Here is a 20,468-nt window from a genome sequence, read left to right as displayed (position 1 = left end):
CGCAGAATTCTTACTCCCTTTTTAGAAATGGGAAGCCAAGCTTTGAAAGGTAATCTTGCCTGGCTTTCCCAGCAGTTTCATGATAGAATATAGATTTAAACTTGGGTCTCATTGCTCTAAAGCCTGCAGGCTCACCACTGCTCTTTGCAGCCTCTCTAACTGTCATTGATTGGGACACTGAATTTTGCTCTTTTCCTGGGCCCTAAAAGAATGATAGGCAGGCCTTTGTTCTGCATCCTGGCATTCCTTTCAAAGGAAACAAGCTTATTTTATTCCATTGTGCTTATAGGCTGTCATAAATGTATAAAATTGTAACAAAATACCTGGGGACCTGAAGAGACCTTAATGAAAGGAATATTATGTCAGACTTCACAGGAATGTAACACATCAGGCAGTGAAGAGAGGTCTTTACAAAAAGAGGGGAACAAAGGAGTTCCAGTAATGCTGCTTATCATCCTGCTTGAAACCCAGGAGTGGGCCGAGTTCCTCTTTGGCACCTGCTCGCCTCCATGGTCCCGACCGTGGAGACACACAGTGACTTGAGTGCTTTTGATAAGAACATTTAACATCACACTTGCCCTGGCAGAACTCCATCTCCTGTCTTTCCAAGAGACAGGAAATGTGGTCCCTGAGCTCTCTGGTGCTTTGACTCAGTATTCAGTCGGCTAAGACTGAATTACAGCAACACCATTCTGCTCTGCTGTCCAACTTTACTTCCTCTTTTCTCAATCCTTAGAGCCTTTTTTTTTTTTCATAATCATTCAGCCGACTTCTCAAAATCCATCTCGTACCTGTGAGTGGGAAGTCAGAGTTGACCCTAAATAGGGCTGACTGTGAAGAGGGTAGGCCACGTCTTCACCAGAGTCAAGGGAATTAATGGGAAAGAAGAGAGAGCTGGAGAGGGAGAATATGCACCTGGCCGCTCCCCACCCCGAGACTGGCCCTGAACCACGCCTTGCACTCATCGTTATCCGCTTCTATACGACCTGTGCACAGGATGGTCCATTTGATAAGTTAATTTAAATTATTCAGATACTTGAGTGATTTAGTCCTAACATCTTTATTTTTTGGACCAGGATTCCCAAAGAAATTACAGTGAGTAATATTCACCAGGCCATTTGCAACATTCCTTTTCTGGACTTCCTCACAAATAAACACATGGGGATACTGAATGAAGATCAGTGACCGGAATGAAGATGCCCCTGGGAGAGCAGGGCTCAAAGCTGTATCCGAAACCATGAACTGTGATGACTTTTCTGTTTGGGGGAGGAGGTCATTTTCTGTGTGCCTCAGAATCTCATGGCTACGAAAACATTGCCTCCACCTAATGACACCAGAGTGTTTGGTCCCAGATCGAATCCCTTTAGGACAGAAGTTTGTTTCCTGATTCTGGAGTGAAGCCGTGAGTGGATGCGTGCTCTGTCAGCTTGCAGTTGTTCACTCTCTGCACAGGCTCCATCAGAGTCTGAGTGGGGTCAGGCCTTATTTATAGGCCTCTCTCCTCTGGCTGTCTTCCAAGGGGCACCTTGGGCCCAAGTCTCCCTCTAGGAGGCAGTAAATGAGTCTGGCAGGCTAGAGATTTTACCCATTCTGTGGGCTGAGGTCACAGGCACCCCAGCAGTTACTCTGGTAACACCTAGAGCAGGGTTGGGCTTCAGCACTTGGCAGTGGCCATGGTTGGGAGGGTCTGCACTCAGCACACATGAGTTGGCTCAGGAAACAGTGATGCTGCGTGGAAGACACAAAAGCCTGTGGGGAACTGCAAAATGAACAATTCTTTTTTCATGGAGCATAGGAGCATTACTACAATCAGGCTCAGAGCATTGTCAAGGGATCTACAGATCCCAGCGCAAGTCAGGTTTGACTACAACAAAGAAGCTCTTAATATTAGTTAGTAACAGACAACACCCTCAAATCCCAGGCACTTGGCAGACTCATGCTAGCTTTTAGCGTGTGCCGGGCAGAGAGCTGGTTCCACACCGTTTGTGTGGTCTGCAGGAGCTCCTGCTGCTGACTCTGTGGTGAGTGGCTGGTGGGGAGCCCCTGGGACAGTTTGTTCTGTCAGTGGACTTGGTGTCCTGTTCTTCTCTTCAAGTTTTTCCCAAGAAGAAAAGTGTTTTGGACAAACACTTGTGAGTGCCTTAAAGGTAGAGAAATGACTACCAAAGCCAAGAGAAGGGATGTGAGTGCTCGGAAGCGGTGAGAACAGATTGTGTCATAAGCAGAGCCCCTCTCAGTGAGGAGAAGTGGATAGAAGGAAGGGTAGCAGTGCCCTGCGTGATGTTGTTTCATTAAGGATCCTCTACCCCAACCTTCCTGACATCATCTGTGTGGAGGTATTTATTCTGTTAGGAATCTGCTCCAAGAAAATTTGAAGCCTGTGAGTCAGAGTCAAACTTATCCAAGCAACATAATTCATGTCTTCATGAGTCCTCTGGATGTCTGAGTCAGGAAAAGGCAGGGAAGCAACTACAAGAGACCTGCCCTTTTTATTCAGCATCTGAGGATTGCAGGTGCAGAAGGAAATCTCTTCAGTAAGGCATAGGGCATGCCCTGGATTAGGAAGAAAATTGTCTAGTAGTAAAGGGTCAGATATTCTCCAAACAAGGTTAATGGGTAAGTGTATAGATTCATTCAGCATGGATGGTGACTCAGATCTACAGGGTAGAAGATTTGATCCAAACAACAACAGCTTCATTTATTACAGGTATGAAAGCCTCAAGAAATTATCTTTTTGCAAAATAAATAGTAAATGATTTAACAGTCCCCATATGGCAATGTTTCAAATGTATTTGTATCATAACGTGTAATATAACTGTAACAAAAATATCTACAATAAATCTTTCAGTATTTGTGATGGGTTTTCCTGAGTTTGGAGCACTAAACTTTGGCAGGGTTTTTCTTACATTAGGTCAAAAAGAGCTGAGATGGGGCAAAGGTTAGCTGTTTGTGTATTTAAATGAATGCTTCCACTTCTTTCCAAAAAGAACTTGCAGCCACCTAAGATAAAGGGTTACAGTTACATGAAAATCTGAAGAAAAAAAAAATTGGAAGATACATATTGGCCCTGGACATAGTGATTTCTGACAGCTTGGGGCAAAGGAAAACTAACTGAGCTCAGACCCTCCTTGAAGCCAGGACAGAGGAGCATCTCCTTCTGTCTAACCAAGAAACACACTAGTTTGTCTGACAAGATAAAATGGGTCTGTGCTAAGGTCTGAAAGAAGTTACTCCTGTGACACAGTCCTGCTGTGACCATCTGCTATCACAATGGCTAAAAAATTACAGACGGTGCAGAAACATTTCAGAAATGACCACTTTTTACATCCACCCTTACTAAGAACTAAAGGCTTTGAAAGCTTTGGTTCTTCAAAGGTAAGAAGTTCTACGGGGAGGAAGCCCTGTGATACAATCCAAGTATGTAGCTTTCTTGGGACCAGACTTCATTTAGTGGCAACCTTTAGAGAGTTGAATGGTCTGGAGGAAGAAGAGGGGCATTGTTTAGGTCCCCTTCCTGAATGTTATTTGTGTCAGCCACAGTTTTGACAAGAGCCACAGGATGGACAGTTAAGGATAGTGTCACAGGCAGTAACTTAACTGGGGAATCCCTCTTACTGACTGAAGGAGCCTGTGTGCATGGGGCCAGTGGAGATGACCCTGCTCAGAGGGTGAGGTCCCCCGCCTGCCCAGCGTGGGCTGCAGGGCCAGGGTTCTCTCAAAACTGCTTTTTAGCATTTGGCCTAAAATCCTGGAGTTATCACAGGTATGAAAGTATTAATATTTGTAATTTTTTTTCCTGGGTTTGAGTCACCATAGAACAGAGAGAGACAGGACCTCAGTCTGACTGACTGCGGAGGAAAGGACCCAGGGGCTTCCCTCTGCCTGGGCCTTGTGGTGCCTCCTCACAGCTGACCGAGGCAGCCACTGGCAGTGCTAACTTTGGTTACAGAATAATTATAATAATTATATTAAACTCTTTCTTTTGACTGAAATTAGCTAACAGATTAAGCTGCTTATTTTTAAAAACTTTAGAGTTAATACAAAAATGCTTATTATATAGAAACTTTAGCAAAAACTGTAAGGTGTAAAAAAATTTTTAAATTACTAATAATTCCCCAGGCTCAAAGGTAATCACTATTAACATTGCAGTGCATTTCTGTCTTTGTGTGTGTGTTGTGTATGACTTCGATAAGTTGTAACCACGTGGTTGAGGCTTTTACTTACCTCAGTTGCTTCTTTAGGCCACTCCAGTAACACCATGGTAAGGCCTTATTAAGACCTGGAGTGAGTGGGAAGGTTTCTTCTTCAGAATCCAGATCTATTAATTAATGAAGTCTAGTAAGGAAGGCGGTTGGGGTGTTTGTGAAAAGCTGTCCATTCTGGTGCGTTCCAAAAAGGTTCTTGGGCACGCAGTATACCTTCCAGGAGGTCAAGCCTGTCGTGGGCAGTGGGTGCTGCCACCGCCGCTGCAGGGCCACGCTGCCAGGCCAGGGCAGCCTGCTCATCTCATCTGAGGTGCAGCAGAGCTGAGTGGTCTGGTCTGAGTGGTAAACGAATGAGTGGGCCTCTGGGCAGCTTTGAGGAGGGAAGGGCACCTCTGGCTGTGTGGTATGACACAGGCAGGGGCTACTGAGAGGCCCAAAGCTGTAGATGAGAACAAAGCCGGCTCCCAGGGGAAGGGGGCTTGGGCAGGAAAGAATTACAGCAGCTGTGCTTTACTGGCCATTTACTGTAGTCAGCACCCTGCACATAAACCACAAATTCTCTTAGCAGGCTGGGGGGTATTACCCTCCCTTTGCAGATACGGAAACAGAAGCTTAAACTTCTGCCAGCTAGTGAGTGGAGAAGCCAAGATTTGAGCCCAAGACTAGCTTCAAGGACAGCCATTTCACCCTAGGCACCCCAGGGCCCGGCAGGGTACAGGTAAGTGTGAAAGAGGGGAGTTGGGGGGGGGTTCCGTGAAATCTACACAGGACAGCAGTGCAACTGCAGCCAATGTGAGAGTTCTCAGATCTGTGAGCCTCCAAGGGAAATAGCAGTAGCCATGACACATTACAGTCCTGTTCCCAAGAGGAGGACAAAGGAAGACATGAGAAGGCACTCGGTTTGTAATTAATTTAAAGAAATAACAAATTTAAACAGTACATGTTTGCATTTTAGTAAAAACTGAGATTGTACAGTTAATCTGTTTGCTTCTCACAGAATGCCCAGCAGGCCGCCTCTTTTCTCTTAGAAACATCTAACATGCAAACCCATTGTCTGAAATAATAGAACCCTTTGTGTAAGCATATGGTTTTGCTTTTCCCTTTAAAATGATTCTCTCAGAGCATTTCCTTTGCTGGAATGAGGGGAAGGGCTGTGCCTGCCGGAGCTAGGAGCTAGCACCTCGGAGGGGACAGCCCCCTCACAGCCTGAGCTGGTTCTAAAACCCAAATGCCACCTCTTGTGGCTTAAGTAAATGTTCACCAGCCTAAGCCCCGTGTGGGCTGGAGGGAGATAAAGACCCAAAGGGGAGTCCTTGGAGTTTCCTTACCAAAAACTGTCCTAAGCTTGTGCCTCTCATCTCTAAAAAGGACAGAGAGTCTTTCAAATGTTTCGAGGGCTTCTGTGCAAAGAGGGGCCCAGGCTTTTTCCTGGTGGCTGCACCGGCTGGAATTTACCGAGAAAGTCAGGAGAGGGCCTTCCAAAGACAAAATGAGCTGCCGCCTCAACAGGTAGTGAGCTCCCTGCAATGAGATGACATTTTAAGGTCTTTCAGGGAATCAGGCTCTTGTCACCTTTCCCCAAAAAAGCTCCCAGTTCTTGGCCAGTGTGTACAGTAGTTCCCTTCTAGTCATCAGCATGTTAAGGGAACAAAACTGGAGTTAGTAATATAATGTGGGGCTCAGAAACCCACCTCAAGGTAAATGTCATTCAGTACTTCACTCATCCCAAGAAATGTTTTGTTAAAACAAGGGTCATCTTGGCCATAAAGAACTTACATCTCTCAAACTGAAACCCTATGATTGACATACTGTTCTTTTGGGAAACATCCTGGTTACTCAGCATCATCATGAGTCAGATGCAGGTGATAACCTAAGATTTCTTCTACAACCTGAATGTGTGGGGCCGTTTGCGGGAATATCCAAGGACGTTACCTTGGGTCACCATAGGTTATAAAATGATCATGCAGCCTGGGAAAACCACAAGGACGTTACTGGATCTTTCAGGGACCTCTTATGGCCATATTCCTTAGCCCCCAGGGACCAGTCTGGTTCACAGTAGAGTTGATCAAGTTCCTCAGATTTAAAAACAAGAGTGGCCAGAGGAGGCAATTAAAAAAGATCCGAAGCCTCCCGCACACGTCTTGAGGTGGAAGAGGGAGCTGGGGCCCAGAGTTGAGCGGGTTGGTGCCGTGTCCCTTTGTGCCTCTGTTCTGCCCACACCTTAGAGAGGAGTGGGGTTCTGGGCTGAGAAAGGAGAACCCTTCCCACTCCTCTGACAGCAGGGAGCTGTCTGGTCCTGAGATCTCACCCCAGTCCCTGGACAGCAGTGGGTTCTGATCTCCTCTCGGTGGGCAGTCACACGTTGAGGATCCGGGGAGCTGAGGCCTGAAAGATGGCTGAGGGGTTAGGGGCGAATTTCTTCACCTCAGGGACCTGAAAAATGAAATGTGGCCATGTATCAGTGGGCCTTTTCCTCTACTTCCACCGCCCCCCCATCGTCTTTGCCCCAAGAGTTGGGACTGCTGCCCTGAAGGGTCCGAGGGGGGAGCATCCACGACGGGCAGAGTCACTGCATTACGTCAGGGCTCATGGACCTTCTGTTCTGCTCCCTGAGCCTTTGGGTAGAACCAGGAAGCTGAACGGCTCCCACCTCCCATCTCCTCTCCTCTCCTCTCTCTCTCACACAAATGCCAGGGATTTGGAAGGCCCATCACTAGTGCTCGGTGGTGAAGGGTAAGATTGGGGTTTAGGAGGGGAAAAGACATCTTGCTCCCCAGTTCATCCAGCACTAGGGGGACACACACCTGGCTAATGACAAAGCACCTTAGTTTTCTGTTTGTGAGGGACAGCCAGGCGTTCCGACACCACTGTCCCTACCATGCCATCCTACACCATCTGAATCTGACTCCTAGTGCCTAACCTGGATGAGAGGCCTCTGTCCTCACACCCCTGCAGCCAGGTGCCCAGCCCCTTGCCCTGCAGCACCAGCTTCGGGCTGACCTGGAAGCCGGCCCCAGGGCTGCCGTCCCATCCGGAGCTATGGGTTGTGATGACTCTGGCGGGTTTCACCTTTGTGGATCTTGATGGCTTCACTCCAGTCCAGGCCTGGAATTCCTGTCTGAAACAGAGGACACGTCACAACCTTGCACAGGGTTGGCCATCCCTTCCCCTGACCCCTCGGGATGCAGTCCCTGCCCTGTGCTTCTGGGACTGTTCCTGCCTGGCCAGTGGTCACTGCTGAGAGCCTCCTTCCTCCCCTTACAAGGGCAGAAGTGGCAGAGGAAGTGCACTCCCCAGACAGACCCCACTCCCAGTAACACAGGTCTGTAACTGACCCGCCAAGAGCCCCACCGTGAGGTCCCTCACCCTGACCCCACAGGAAGTAGGAGTGGAAACTTTCTCCCGAGGAGCAACGGGCACAGGCTGAGCAGTGAGTGAGTAGAGAGCTGTCAGCAACCAGATCTTACTCATGCCGAACTGCAAGCACCTGGCGTGTGCTAGGCCTCAGAGACAGCACATTCCAGTGCTGGCTGTGGTCTCCAGGCCACTTCAAGGGGCCCTAGAGGGCCAAGACCAGTGAAGGTCGCTTGCCTCCAGCCCACTTCACTGGTGGCTCTTATATCCAGAGGAGGTGCCGGCCTGGATGGTGCACAGCACAGTCCTCCATACCCGGTGACGACCGAGGAGGAAAAATGGGGCTCAGTGTTATGTTTACTTTTTAATAATTTGTCTGATTAACTCCTGCAAAAGACTAAACTGTAGTGATCATCTCAAGAAATCTACAAGATGGCCCTCTGTGTGCTCTTTTGATGAAGACTTAATAACTAAACAAAGAAGGCCTATTTTAATTGTCAACTCCCCTACTAAACAGTGAGTTCAGGAAGGCAGAGACCTCCTGTGCCCATAGGAGCCCCTGGCCAAGGCGCTGTTCTGTGGAAAAGTGTCCGGCTGGCCAGAGGCAGCACCCACGTGTGGGCTGGGTCCGTGCCTGTTTCATCCCATCCACCCTTGAGGTCAACAAAGCTGCCTTTTTTCCTTGGCAGCAGCCCAGCTGGGCACCACTGGGCAGGCCACGTGTGCAGAGAACAGCTGTGTCTGTCCGTGGACAGCACTCGGGTGCCCGGAGGCGAACTGGGCCAGAGCCCTATCAGATAATTTTTGCTTCTGAAGCTGCAAGATTTCAAAGACCAGCTGCCCGAGCCATCTGCTGCTCTGTTTCTCCTGGGGAGGCCAGTCCTCCCCTGGGCCTGCCCTTCTGTTCCCAAACTGAGCTGAGCCTTAGGCCTGGCAGCCCAAGCCTACTGCCCAGGGTGGCTGCAAGGGTCCCAGAGTAGGAAGCGACCAGGGCTGGGGGCTCCAGCAGAGCCTGTGGCTGCTCCTGGGGCGAGGCTGCTGCTGGAGCCCAGGTGAGAGCAGGGCCTGCAGTGAGAATGAAGAAGGGACACTGAAGATAGAATTGGCATGGCCTGGTGACCACCCAGAAGATGAGGACTGGCTCTGGCTGAGGAGAGCCAATAAAATAAAAGTACAGGACTAGCTGGGTCCACTGTGCCTCCCCTCACCAAGCAGATTCCACCATCATCCACCTCGTGTGAGCCTCAGCTGGACGCTGAGCCCAGACTGAGGATCCCAAAGCCTGGGTTCTCAGCCCAGCACAGCCTCAATTAAATCCCTTAACTTCTCTGGGCATCCAGTTGGGCACTTAGAAAAGTGGGAGTCAGGTCTGGCACTTTGCCTGTTAGTTCTTTATCTCACCCATCCAGCAAGGAAAGAGATGACTGAGGAAGGAGCTCTTCCAGAAGTGAGTGGAGCTGGAACCTGGGCCAGGGGTGCGCACGCGCACACGCGCACACACACACCACACGCACGCGCGCGCACACACACACACACACACACACACACACACACACACACACACACACACACACACACACACACACACACACACACACACACACACACACACACACACACACAATTCTGGAGGGGAGGCTCTGGAGGACCTGGTCAGGAGGAATGACCCAGGCTGGCAGTGGGCGGATCCACTGCCCATCTGGCCAAGCAAGTGAGGCAAGTCAGTTCTCACCTGGAGACCAGGGGTCTGGTGAGGACCTGCTGGGGTGGAGAGGAGTAGCCACAAGTACTGCTATTTTTGGGTTCTTTGGATTTGTTCATTGTCTTTGCTTTGTGAATTTCTTAAATAAACAGTTTGCTTAGGTATTGTGCATCTTGCAGGAAGGCAGATGGGATGGAGTTGCTCATGCCAGTAGTAGAGCTGGGGGGTGGAGGGTCCCAGAGGTCAACTGGTGTGGTGCTGGGGGAGCCAAGTTCAGCACTGGTCCTGCGTCTCTGCCAGGTGACCCATCTGCTTTACAGATGAGGAAAGGGTCAGAGGGGCCAAGTGACCCACCAGGTTTATACATCAGGAACTAAGAGCCCCACTGAGTTGCAACTCTTATTAGTACTTTTCCACCACTGCAGGACACAGGTCAAGAAGCTACCTGATTCAGAGGAGGCAGCAACTTAGGGAGTGATAACCTGTTGGGGACACAAACTTGGTCTCTGAGGCAAGACATACTTGGGTTCCACTTTGCTTTGCATGACCCTGTGCCAGCTGCTCAAGTTCCTCACCCATAGAATGGGAACAGCAAGAACTGAACTGATTCCAGAGGGTTGTTGTAAAGTCTTGGGGAGATGATCCTTGGGAAGTCCTAAGCCTGGTGCCTGGTGCATGCTAAGCAGAGAGTAATAACTAGTACCTTTAGTATCACTGGAGCTGGGAGGATTCAGCAGGATGTTCAAACCCACCATCTGCTCAACAAGGGTGAGGGGCTGCTTTTAAAAACCCAGCCTTTGCTTGGACACTCCAGGTGAGCAGGAGCTTAGCACTGCATGAGGCTCACCCACTGCAGTCAATTCTAATTATTAGAAAGTGTTTCCTTCCCTAAGCTGAAGCTATCTCCCTGCAAGCTCTGCCCCTTGTCCACTCCTGGCACTTGGATCATCAGCCATTTGAAGCCGCTGCACACCCAGGACCTCTGGCCTTCCAGGCCCGTCACCATTCAGCCCTTCCAGCTGGTTCAGGGACCCCCGTCATGCAGCAGTCAGTACTGTCCACTGCCTGGCTAGGGCCCCAGCGCTGCGGCTCAGTGCCTGCCCTGCGCCTGACATCCCCATCTGTGTTTCTGCAGCTCAGCTTGAACACGTGTCCCTGAACACAAGACCCAGCCTGCAACAGCCCCTCCCCACTGAGTTCTTAAAACCTGCATGGCCGTCTCTGGGGAGATGAGATGTTCTACATATCTTGATTATGGTGGTGATGCCCAGGTGTATATAAAAGTCATCCAGCTATACACTTAACAATGGACGAATTTTCCTGGATGGAAATTATACCTCAATACAGTTGGCTTTAAAAGTAATAAAACTGAAGGGGAAATTTCATACCTTTTGGCCCTTTAATTTTAGTATAAATGCCTACCTGTGGAATTATGATATAAGCAAAGATTCAGCTACAAGAATGCTTATCACAGAAGTTATTTTTTAAGCACTGATTCAAAAAAGTAGAGCGAAAAGCCACTCAGTCAGTCTCCTTCCATCCTAGCAGCATCCGTAACTCCTTCCCCTTCTTCCACTCCCTAAAGGTTACCATTTTCTCACACATCCATCCAGAGTCATGCTATGCTTATTTGAGCAGATATGTATATATTAATAACCCCTTTAAAAACACCCATAGTAGCAGACACACTGTTCTGCATCTTTTTTGACAAATACCTATGGAAGATCCTCTATTATAATCAGTACATTCTGGGCTTCCCAGTAGCCCATCCTACAGCAGAGCTATAATTAACCAGTCCCCACATCAGTAGGACAGTCAGACTGTTTCCATTTTCTGCTGCACAGTGTTGACACATCTTATACTCCTTAGCTCACACCCCCAAGGATACCTGTAGGGATAATTCCTGCAAGTGAAATAACTAGATCAAAGGAACAGTAAATAGCCCCAAATTAGAAATACCTTAAATAGTCAATGATAAGAGTAGGTTAATATTTGGACATACATATCAATATACGGATAAATGTTTATTAAGAAAATACTGCACGTTCATTAAAATTGGTGCTGTAAAAGAACATCTAGTAACATCCACAATACATGGGAGAAAAAAATCGTGTATAGTAAGAATCTAACCATGTAAGAATTATAAACGGATATGCACTCAAATGCATATTAGGGATTAGAAAGAACTACCAGTTTGGGGTAGGATTAAGGGCATACTCATTTTCTATGTTGTAATTTCCGGGTTTTTTTTTTTTTTTCTTTACAGTGAGTATGTATCACTGTTACAGTAAGAGAAAGAAGGGAGAAAGCCTTCAGTTGTTCAGGGGCAGAGCCCAGGAGGGGTGTGTGGGTGGGGAGGACCCACTAGACCTGTTCTCAGTGAAAGCCACATCAGTTACCCTCACTCAGTGAGATCCTGAGGGGACCACCCACTCAGAAGCCCTGCATTTGGTCTTCACTGCCAGTGTCCCCACAGAGGGAACTCGGGCAGTTGGCCTGTGCTCACCCCTCCGATGGCTAGGTCCACTTGGTAGAAGGTAAAGGGGAAGGGAACTAAATTTTAACTCAGTCTAAGGCAGCCTTTCTGACATGATTATCCTAGAGGGGAGCGGGCTGAGTGAGGTAGTGAACTTCCTGTCAAGGAGATGCTAGCTCACTCCCAGTCTGGTCAGGGAACAACGAAAGAGACAGGAGACGCCTGCAGTGCCAGGGACCAAAAGGGATGACCTCCGAAGCTGCCTGCACCTCTCCAAGTCGTGTGGGATGGGTGCTCCAGGAGCCTCCTCTCTCCCACCCACCCTGGACCTCTTAGCTCCCGAGCTGTCTCCCGGACCACAGGGTCTGGGTAGGACGCCCTCCCCTGCCCCCAGCCCTGTACCTGTACGATGTGGTCACTGCTGTAGCTGCGTCTGAGTCGCCGATGGGGAGCACGTAGACCCCCCGGCTGGGGGGTGCGGGGGGCTTGACCCTGCGGCCACCCGTCCCTGGCCTGCGCCCCTGCGTTGCTTCTCTGGGCCCGGGGGGCGCCGTCCACACGCCGAAGTCGCGCTGGTACTGAGTGAGCGGCACATCCCGGCCGGGGTCCCGGGCGCCTGCGGGGGACGGGCCCCTGCGCGAAGCGACGCCACCTGGGCTGGGCTCCTCACTCTCGAGGTCCGAGTAGTTGTGCAGGGTCAGCGGCACAGCCACGTCGGAGCGGTCCAGCTGGTTCCAGCGCCGCGCCAGGCAGCAGAGGCGGCTGATGCAGGGCCACGCCATGCCGGCCCGGCGCCCGCCGCTCTCGGCTCCCGCGCTCGGGGCCGCGCCGCCCCCGCCCCTGTCCCGCCCCCGCGGCCCTCCCTGCGCTGCCACAGCTCCGCCCCCTGGCCTGGGGGGTTGGCCATCCAGGAGCCGGAGGGCTCGGTGACAGCCCGGCGAGGCCAGGGCCGCGTGCGCATGGCTGGAGCGGGGCACCAGGGGAAAAGGACGCGGCCGGAGGGGTGCAGAAATGGGGCGGGGGGGGGGGGAGACGACTAAGACCGCCTGAAAGCATTTACAAGTATCCAACATGAAGAATGTCTCATCGTTTAATCCCAAATTCTCTAAATGTTAAAATAAATTGGACCTGGCTTGGCAGAGGCCGAGGGCCGGATAATGACAATTCCTAGCTGATCGCCCTCGGCCAGCACAGTGCTGCAGCCGGCCTCCCAGAGGGTCTGTGTGGCCCCGCGGACAGGGGCTAAACCGGCCGTGGCTGCTGGATCTGTGCTAGGCTGCACCGCCGGGCTTGCGGGCACAGTGGGGAGAAGCATCGATGAGGGAATAACAGGGAAGATTTGACAGTGCTTCCCAGAGGTGTTTGAATCAGCCTTTATGATGCTCAATTTGTGACAACCCATTTAGCTTCCATTGAGAACTGGCATTAGCCTTCAATTGACATTTCCTGGGGTCTAAAATCCCTAATTTTAAAGCATGGCCACAAGACTTGATTTGGCTTTATAAAGCTTCCGGAAATCTTTGGCCGCTAGACTGTAAAAGTTCCCCCTCCTGTGCAGAGCTAAATATGGGTAATCCTTCAGGCTAAAGGTCAGTCTGTTTAATGCATAGCAGGGTATCAAACAACTCCCTGGCCACATTCAAAAAGTGTCCTGAATATCTGACACAAGCCCTCAGTATGCACTGCAGACCAATTACCAACAACACTGTTGAAACAGCATTAATACCGAGTGCTCCATCTCAGGCATACATTTGGATGCTATTCAGCCTGCACCTCACAGACGAGGACTGCAGCACAGCCCTGGCCAGTCAGAACACATTCCTCTCCCAAACCACTGCCTGTCTTAGCTCGAAGTCACAGCAAAATGACACAACAGTCCCAAAGTGGCAGCAGTTCAGGTGCCTTGGCTAGGCCATGGCCCAAGAGGCAGCAGAAGAGGGGTTGTGCATACTGTGAAGATACTGGGAGATTACACACCTGCTCAGGGTAAGCTGCCTTTGTGTGACCTCCATGCACTAGGGCCTCAGTCCAGCCACCCAGGAGGTGGTGACTGAAACACTCCATCCTGCAGGAAAAAAGAGCAGCTCTTCTAGTCTTGGTTTCTTCATTCATTAAACAACAAAGAGCTCTTAAACTAAGTACCTGGAAGAATGTAGGGTGCCTTCAGGAGGTTTACAGCGCAGTGAAAACCAGCATAATAGAACTGCATAAAGCAACAGCAGAAAAGAGGGCCGGGGGCTGGGCTTGCTGCTTGTAGTGAGGGAGGGCAGCTGGGTTGGGTGGGAACGCAAGGTCATGGGCTAAGGGTTCAGCCAGAAGCAGCAGAGGCTGGACCCACAAAAGACCTCAGTAGTCACACTGGGAGCTTAAAAGTTTTTCATAGGCGACAACAGGAAATGACTAAAGTGTTTTTGGCACTCTGTGGCCATATGGAGAAGCACAAGGACGTTTTAGAGAGCAGCTGGAGAACAGTCTTGAGTCCAGGTTAGAGACAAGGGACTGAACTAAGGCACAGGCACTGGGAGTGGAGAGAAAGGGATGGATTCTAGACATGAGATGAGAGAGGGAAATCTAGACTAGCCCCAGGCTGGTTGAGGGCTTGAGGCAGGAGTGATATGTGATGTGCCTGTGCAGTGGGGTCCCAGCACCTGGAACTATGCCTGACACACAGTAGACACACGTACTGAGTGAGAGATGCAGATACTCAGTGGGTCCAGCACTCAGAAGACATCCTCACAGAGACAACTGAAGCCACAGGAAGTGGAGAGACGAGACAGCTAAGGGTGTACTCCAGGGACCCCACACTTCAGAAGACAGTGGAGTGGAGGGGGCACAGGCTGAGGCACATGAGCCAGGCAAAGCCTTGGGGTGATCATGTGTCAGCAAAGAAGCCAAGATGAGAAAGTAACATAAACCCAGAGGGCAAACAGGAGAGTAGGGTCAATTGCCAAGGCTGTGGACAGTTAGGCTTGTGCTTCTGGAGCTGCAAGCTGACCTCCCAAGGCCTCTTACAGGGAAACCGGTAGGTACTTAACCTTCTAAACATTCCTTTCCTAACTATCACAAAGCAGGGAGAGGACACGGGGAGAGTACAGCTCAGTGGTAGAGTGTGTGCTTAGCATGCACGAGGTCCTAGGTTCAATCCCCAGTACCTCCATTAAACAAATAAATCAATAAACCTAATTACCTCCCCCTCAAAACAAACCAACCAAAAACCAAAAAAAAAAAAAAAAAAGAGGTAAAACAAAAAAAACAAATCAAGGAGGTAAGACATGTATTCACTGCCCGTTTTCCTGGTCTGCCCACAGAAGACATGTATTTCATTTTGGACTCCATGTGGAACGTCCATATGATCTCAGCCTCCCATTCCATCTCTGAAAAACACTTCTTGTCTCATCTTTAAGTCACAGGGTTGTTAGCTTAACTACACATTCAGAAATGTCAAAGCACAGCAGTGTGACCTTGGGCAGTTCCCACACACAACCACCCGGGTTCCTTACCAGCAAAATGAAGGGCGAGTTAAAAAAAAATTCTCTCTCCTTTAAGTGGCAGTTTAGAATAGACTCCTCTGCCTCGTAAGAATGACTTGTATTGAGGGGGTGGGTACAGCTCAGTGGTAGAGTGCGTGCTTAGCATGCACGAGGTCCTGGGTTCAATCCTTAGTACCTCCATTTAAAAAAAAAAAAAGAATGATTGGTACTTCACAGTAGAGAAGGGTCAGGCTTGGTGGAAAAAAGAAGAACCACCACATCCTGGACAATACCATGTGCTGGGTACAAGTGCCATTCAGCTCTCAGCATCGTGAGAGGCGGCACAGCTCCCTCTTCTGGTCACAAAGCCCGGCCCTCTCCAGCACAAGGTGCAAAATCTACGATAAACTTTTGAGGTCACCAAAAGACTTAAAAGCTCTCCCATAAATCCTTTCAAGATAAACTTAAATTCTCAAGTTGCATTTCCTAGAAATAATTTTCAATCATGAGGACAAGTGAGTTCCACTACCATGAAGCTATGATGATGACCACTGTCCGCTATTTTGTAAGATGTTTCACTCCAAAGAATGTACATTTCCCAACGTAAGATACAATTAGGCTCAGATTCAAGTCTGAATTTATCCAAGATACTTCCTTCTAATTCTTAATTTAGCTATAATTTTAACCTAGAAAGCAAAACCTAAAAATAACTTTTTGTATGTGCCACTCACTGCCAGAAAACATTACCTACCTTTCTTGGGAAAATTTAGATAATACTGCAGCTGTTATTTCAGACCATGCCAGAGAGAAGATGCTCTTAACTTTTACCTGTCAACCAAGCAAGGAAAGGGGTAAGTAAGTAAGAGTAAATATTTAGCAGAGGTGCTGAAGACCAATGTACAGACACAACCAACTCCGAGTTCCAATCCGACCTTTCCATGGGCACGAACGTCAGGTTCAGGGCTCAAACTGTGTTAAATGCAAAAGCAAATAACAACAGTCCAGGGCAGCATTAGTGCTCTTCAAAGAGACATATACCCTCTGTTTACAAACTAGAGATATAAACCTTTATTTCACAACTTTGTCATAATTCACTTTCTAATGAGACATGTACTGGGGACATAGTTTAAAATACTGGGAAAGCTAGATGCTGGGTGTCTTCCAGGCAGAACAAAGATGTGGTCACTCCAGGGCCAACGAGTTCCTGGGGCTTCAGGCAGCATGGACCAGATGCACCAGTGTTGTCCAACCCCAGTTTTACTTAGAACCACCTCCTTTTTTGGGGCCGTTAGTCCTCATTTCATGCCAGATTTTCACTAGAGGCTCCCTGTTCTTCCAAATGAGTTCATGACCGTAAGTAATATACCATCTGGGGAAAAGAAAAACAAACCAGGTCCAACACTCAGTGTGACATACAAATGGCAAGAACCATGATGATACAAGCTGACATTTTAAAAACTGAATGCCACTGTCATTTTCTATCTAGTGTATTAAAATAGATGATTAATTTACTATGGATCAATGACTTACCTTTAACATATAAAATACATAAAAGATGGAAGTAGGATGGGACCATGCATGACCACTATGAAAAGTGTAAGCACTTCACACACACTACTTTTAATTCACCACAGCCCTGCAAGGTGAATATCACTTTTCCCATTTACAACCATTGAGAAAGCCAAGTCTGAGAAAGTCATCTGCCCAAGGTGCTAACAGCTCCTAAGTGGTCAGTCAAGCATTCACCTGCAGATCAGGCCAATTCTAAGCCTAGACTCTCTTTATTATTTTAAGTGTAAGGAAGGTCAGAATTAGAATTTACTAATAAGATGGGTATAAAAATTTAAATGCCTCTGTCACCTTCCACCTGGCTACACAAAAGGGAGTCCACTGATCCAAATTCTGCCCACCTATTAAAATTCAGCTCCAGTCCCCATGCTGCTGTTAAACAATGCCTGAAAGCAGCCGGAAGCAATGTGCTGAGGAAGCTGAAGCACTCAGAGGGTCAGTAACCTAACTTGCTCCGCTGCACAGCTAGGAATCACCTGACCTGAGACTAGAACCCAAATCTAACTCTGTAACCTGTGCTCTATCCCCTGCATTGTACTTCGGCATCTAGGGAGTGTCTGCTGAAAATGAGGAACATGCAGGGAGGAAACAGATGAGAAGCTCACAGCCCAGGGTCTGCACGACCAGGCACTCTGCCTGAGGGCAGCACAGGCTGCAGGTGGAACTTGGGTATCTGCCTCCTCTCCCAGGCTGGGGGAGCATCCCTGGGGGACAGGGGACTGATTCAGAATGGGTACTATTAAAAGCTTTTCTTACTGAAACCTTTATTTTTACCCTGGTTTCCCCAAACATGTCATGTTCCCTGAGGCAGAAACCAGATTTTGTTGATCTTTCCATCTCAGACACCTGACTGAAAAAATGCTCTATTCAACTTACCTGGTATCAGAATTACAGTTTGTTTTAACCATTTTTTAAAATGTTCTGGGCATTTTTTTTTTTTTTATTACAAAGGACTTGACTTGTACTTGACTTGCATCTTAATATTCACTAAATACAGTTAAAATTTAATCATGAAAATACAGTCACCATTAAAATTTTTTAAAAATAATCAGTAAATTCACAGAAAGAAAAAAAGGCATTTAAAAAAGATTAATTAACAAGCATGTAACAAGATTCATTTGGGCTTAGACTGAAGTTCTCCAGTGAACTTAGAACAAGAGAAAGAGGATCACCCTAAGATTCAAATGCAATTGTAAAACCTCTCACAAGAAATGAAACACTTGTCAGGAATTCTCCATTAATAAAGTGTCTTCTCAAATCTTTTTAACCTACTTATTTAAAGCAAAGAGTCAACTACTTTAATCTTACAAGTACACTGGTTTGATTATACTCATATAAGTTCAAATATAATTGATCATCTGGTTAAATTAAAATTAGGAAACTATTTCAAAATGACTATTTTCTGAGGTTATCTTTTTTTTGGTAGCAGCCTCACAGTCTCGTGTTCAGTATGAAACTTCGGCTCTGCAATGACTTGCTGTGTGACCTTGGATGAGTTTCCATCTTTAAGGAGTTTCCTTTCAGTAAACTAGAATCTCTCACAGGATTTTAAGAGTATTAAATTAGTCCTTAGCCTAGGCACACAGCAAATATTCAATATATATTAGCAATCACTATTGTAGTAGCAGTACAAGGTGAAGACCATAAAATTTGGTCAGGGACATAAAGTCAAGGAAATGTGCTGAGGTTACTAATGGATCTTTACCATTAGTAAAGATTCTAAATCAACATTAAAGAGGTTAGAAAAGATGAATTCTGGATATGATCAAGATCTAGTAAATGAAAGGAGCTGAAATTAGTAACAGCAAAGAGAAAGGATTCCTCTGCCTTTCAGATACTGAACTTTAAAATGCATTTGATCTGATTTTCAGAACGGAAAAAGGTCATCTAATTATAGTTGGGAAGAATAAAAAAACTGCTGGAGAAAAGATCCTTTAAGTATGCACGGAAGGAGGCAGGTAAATTTAGAGTTCATAAAACAGAGCCCCTTTTCGTAAGTCTTTATGTCTCTTATACAGTAATACCGGGTCAGTTTCTACTATTTATAATGTGCTGCTGTTAAAGCTAGAACTCACATGCTATTCTTTAATCATCACTGAAATTATAAATGGCATAATGGCATTTTAGTTCCACCGCCTACTGGGCAAAACTGCTCCACTTAGAATAGATTTTTCTACTTTTTTTTTGTTTAATTAAAAAGCTAAGTTTTCCCATTGTCATGGAATAAAGTAAAAAACCAAGTAAGGACAAAAGGCAACATTTATGCAAGAAAAGACAGGTCATCAGAGACCAGCACATCAGACAACAGCTCTGCTGAAGAGACTCTCATGGTCAGATGGACTTCAGGAGTCCTAAGGAAGTTCTGTGACAGAGTCACTACTGCACTACTATGTTTTAGGCAAAAGTCCATTGCCTGAAACACAAATGGGAGATCTTGTAACCACAATGCAATTGTAATCACTATGGGGTGACGGGCTGGAAGGGTCTAGATCTGAGTTTAAATCTCTGCTCTGAGAGGGCGGGGGATATAGCTCAGTGGTAGAGCACATGCTTGGCATGCACGAGGTCCTGGGTTCAATCCACAGTGCCTCTGTTAAGGGGAAAAAATGAAATAAAAATTTAAAAAATCTTTGCTCTGCTACTGAAGAGCTGTTTGGCCTGGGGAAGGTCATATCTAAAGCCTGTTCCCATCAGTAAAACAGAGATAATAATATAACATGAGGTAACTTGCTCAGCGCCTGCTATATAAGATGCTCAGTAAGTCATCGACATCACTTTATGATCCCTGGCTGCTACTCCAGTCACTACCTGCCCACTCACTGCAGGCAGAGGAACGACTCCACCCAGTCAGCATGTCTGCCCAGCACTGGAAAGACGGAGGTCAGAGGTAGCAGCATGGGGACTAGGAAGGGGAGAGGTGGCTTGAGAGTGGGGTAAGGAGTATAGCACAGACCAGGGGCCTGGGGAACAGACTCCAAGAAAGACAAGGAATTGTGACAGGTCAGGAGATGGGGTGACTTGAGGTTAAGGGTAGGGTAAAGGCACAGATGGTCTCTCTCTACAAATGACTGAGGCAGGGGCGGGGCCAACAGTCTCACGTCCCACCTCACATGGCAGAGCTGAGCAAGGCCAATGCAAACCATGTTAAGGTTTCCTTGCCCTCCCGACTCCACCTGCCCCTGCTCCCCTCACAGAACTAACTGCCTTACTCTGCCTTCCTCGAGGGTGCGGGGAGGGATGTGACCAGTGAAAGCACCGTAACAATCAGTTACACTCAAACTTACATTCCAAAGAGAGCTCCCCCAAGATGTGCAGCATGATCAAAAAATTTCCATCCCAGGATCATTCCTGCTGTATCCATGGCAATAATGGCTTTTAGGGCCTGAAAAACAGCAAAAGAGAACAGAACTGGTACAACTTTTATTTCTTCAGCATTGATACTTCTGATTTAAGAGCAAGAATTCAGTCAATGTAAAAGTATCACCACTGTCCCCAGCACTTCACTTCATAAAAATACTCACATTCCCTGCTGTGAACGTGAACATTGGAAGGAAAATAATGGCGAGCCTCCCTTCTGGGATCTTAGTGCAGACAGCTGCAAGGACGGTCATGATTGCGCCAGACTGCAAATGAACACACTGGTGAAAATGTGAAACTCTCAATGTGCAACTGCTCTGTGACTATAACGTCTA

General features: G+C 47.7%; 3 protein-coding genes and 1 long non-coding RNA gene across 12 annotated transcripts in view; 2 read left to right on the top strand and 2 right to left on the bottom strand.

Annotated features, from left to right (window-relative positions):
- Window positions 1–2,857, top strand: part of YEATS2 (YEATS domain containing 2) — a 92,337-nt gene extending 89,480 nt beyond the window's left edge. For 3 of the 5 annotated variants that reach the window (XM_032483380.1, XM_032483362.1, XM_032483370.1), the window contains exon 31: window positions 766–1,070. In XM_032483380.1, coding sequence (XP_032339271.1) covers window positions 766–877 — 112 coding nt within the window. In that variant the 3' untranslated portion in view covers window positions 878–1,070. The other 2 variants (XM_032483389.1, XM_032483376.1) reach the window with 1 other exon arrangement.
- Window positions 2,858–4,771: 1,914 nt separating this feature from the next.
- On the top strand, window positions 4,772–10,646 carry LOC116664821. The gene is made up of 2 exons (XR_004321286.1): window positions 4,772–4,923; window positions 10,397–10,646. It is a non-coding gene; the product is annotated as an uncharacterized LOC116664821 (long non-coding RNA).
- Window positions 5,105–16,165, bottom strand: MAP6D1 (MAP6 domain containing 1). Of its 4 annotated transcripts, none has more exons than XR_004321281.1 (4): window positions 12,140–16,165; window positions 7,126–7,323; window positions 6,514–6,638; window positions 5,105–5,726 (listed from the first exon to the last, which is right to left on the bottom strand). XR_004321281.1 is itself a non-coding variant. In XM_032483432.1 (4 exons), the coding sequence occupies exons 1-3, from the start codon at window positions 12,808–12,810 to the stop codon at window positions 6,561–6,563; spliced, it is 867 nt and encodes a 288-aa protein (XP_032339323.1). In that variant the 5' UTR covers window positions 12,811–16,165; the 3' UTR covers window positions 5,105–5,726; window positions 6,514–6,560. The 4 variants fall into 4 exon arrangements, 3 of the variants coding, with proteins under 3 accessions (XP_032339323.1, XP_032339318.1, XP_032339320.1); XM_032483432.1 differs by having other exon boundaries at window positions 7,206–7,323; XM_032483427.1 differs by having other exon boundaries at window positions 5,105–6,638.
- Window positions 16,166–16,251: 86 nt separating this feature from the next.
- Window positions 16,252–20,468, bottom strand: part of PARL (presenilin associated rhomboid like) — a 41,919-nt gene continuing 37,702 nt past the window's right edge. For both annotated transcript variants that reach the window (XM_032483414.1, XM_032483403.1), the window contains 3 exons: window positions 20,298–20,399; window positions 20,061–20,158; window positions 16,252–16,576 (listed from right to left, as the gene is read on the bottom strand). In XM_032483414.1, the coding sequence (XP_032339305.1) occupies window positions 16,465–16,576; window positions 20,061–20,158; window positions 20,298–20,399 (312 nt within the window). In that variant the 3' untranslated portion in view covers window positions 16,252–16,464. The remainder of the gene's footprint in view (window positions 16,577–20,060; window positions 20,159–20,297; window positions 20,400–20,468) is intronic.

This window comes from Camelus ferus, chromosome 1, assembly GCF_009834535.1.
Source record: "Camelus ferus isolate YT-003-E chromosome 1, BCGSAC_Cfer_1.0, whole genome shotgun sequence".
Lineage (NCBI taxonomy): Eukaryota > Metazoa > Chordata > Mammalia > Artiodactyla > Camelidae > Camelus > Camelus ferus.
The sequence above is the reverse complement of the archived record's forward strand: the minus strand, read 5'-3'. Positions and strand labels throughout refer to the sequence as shown.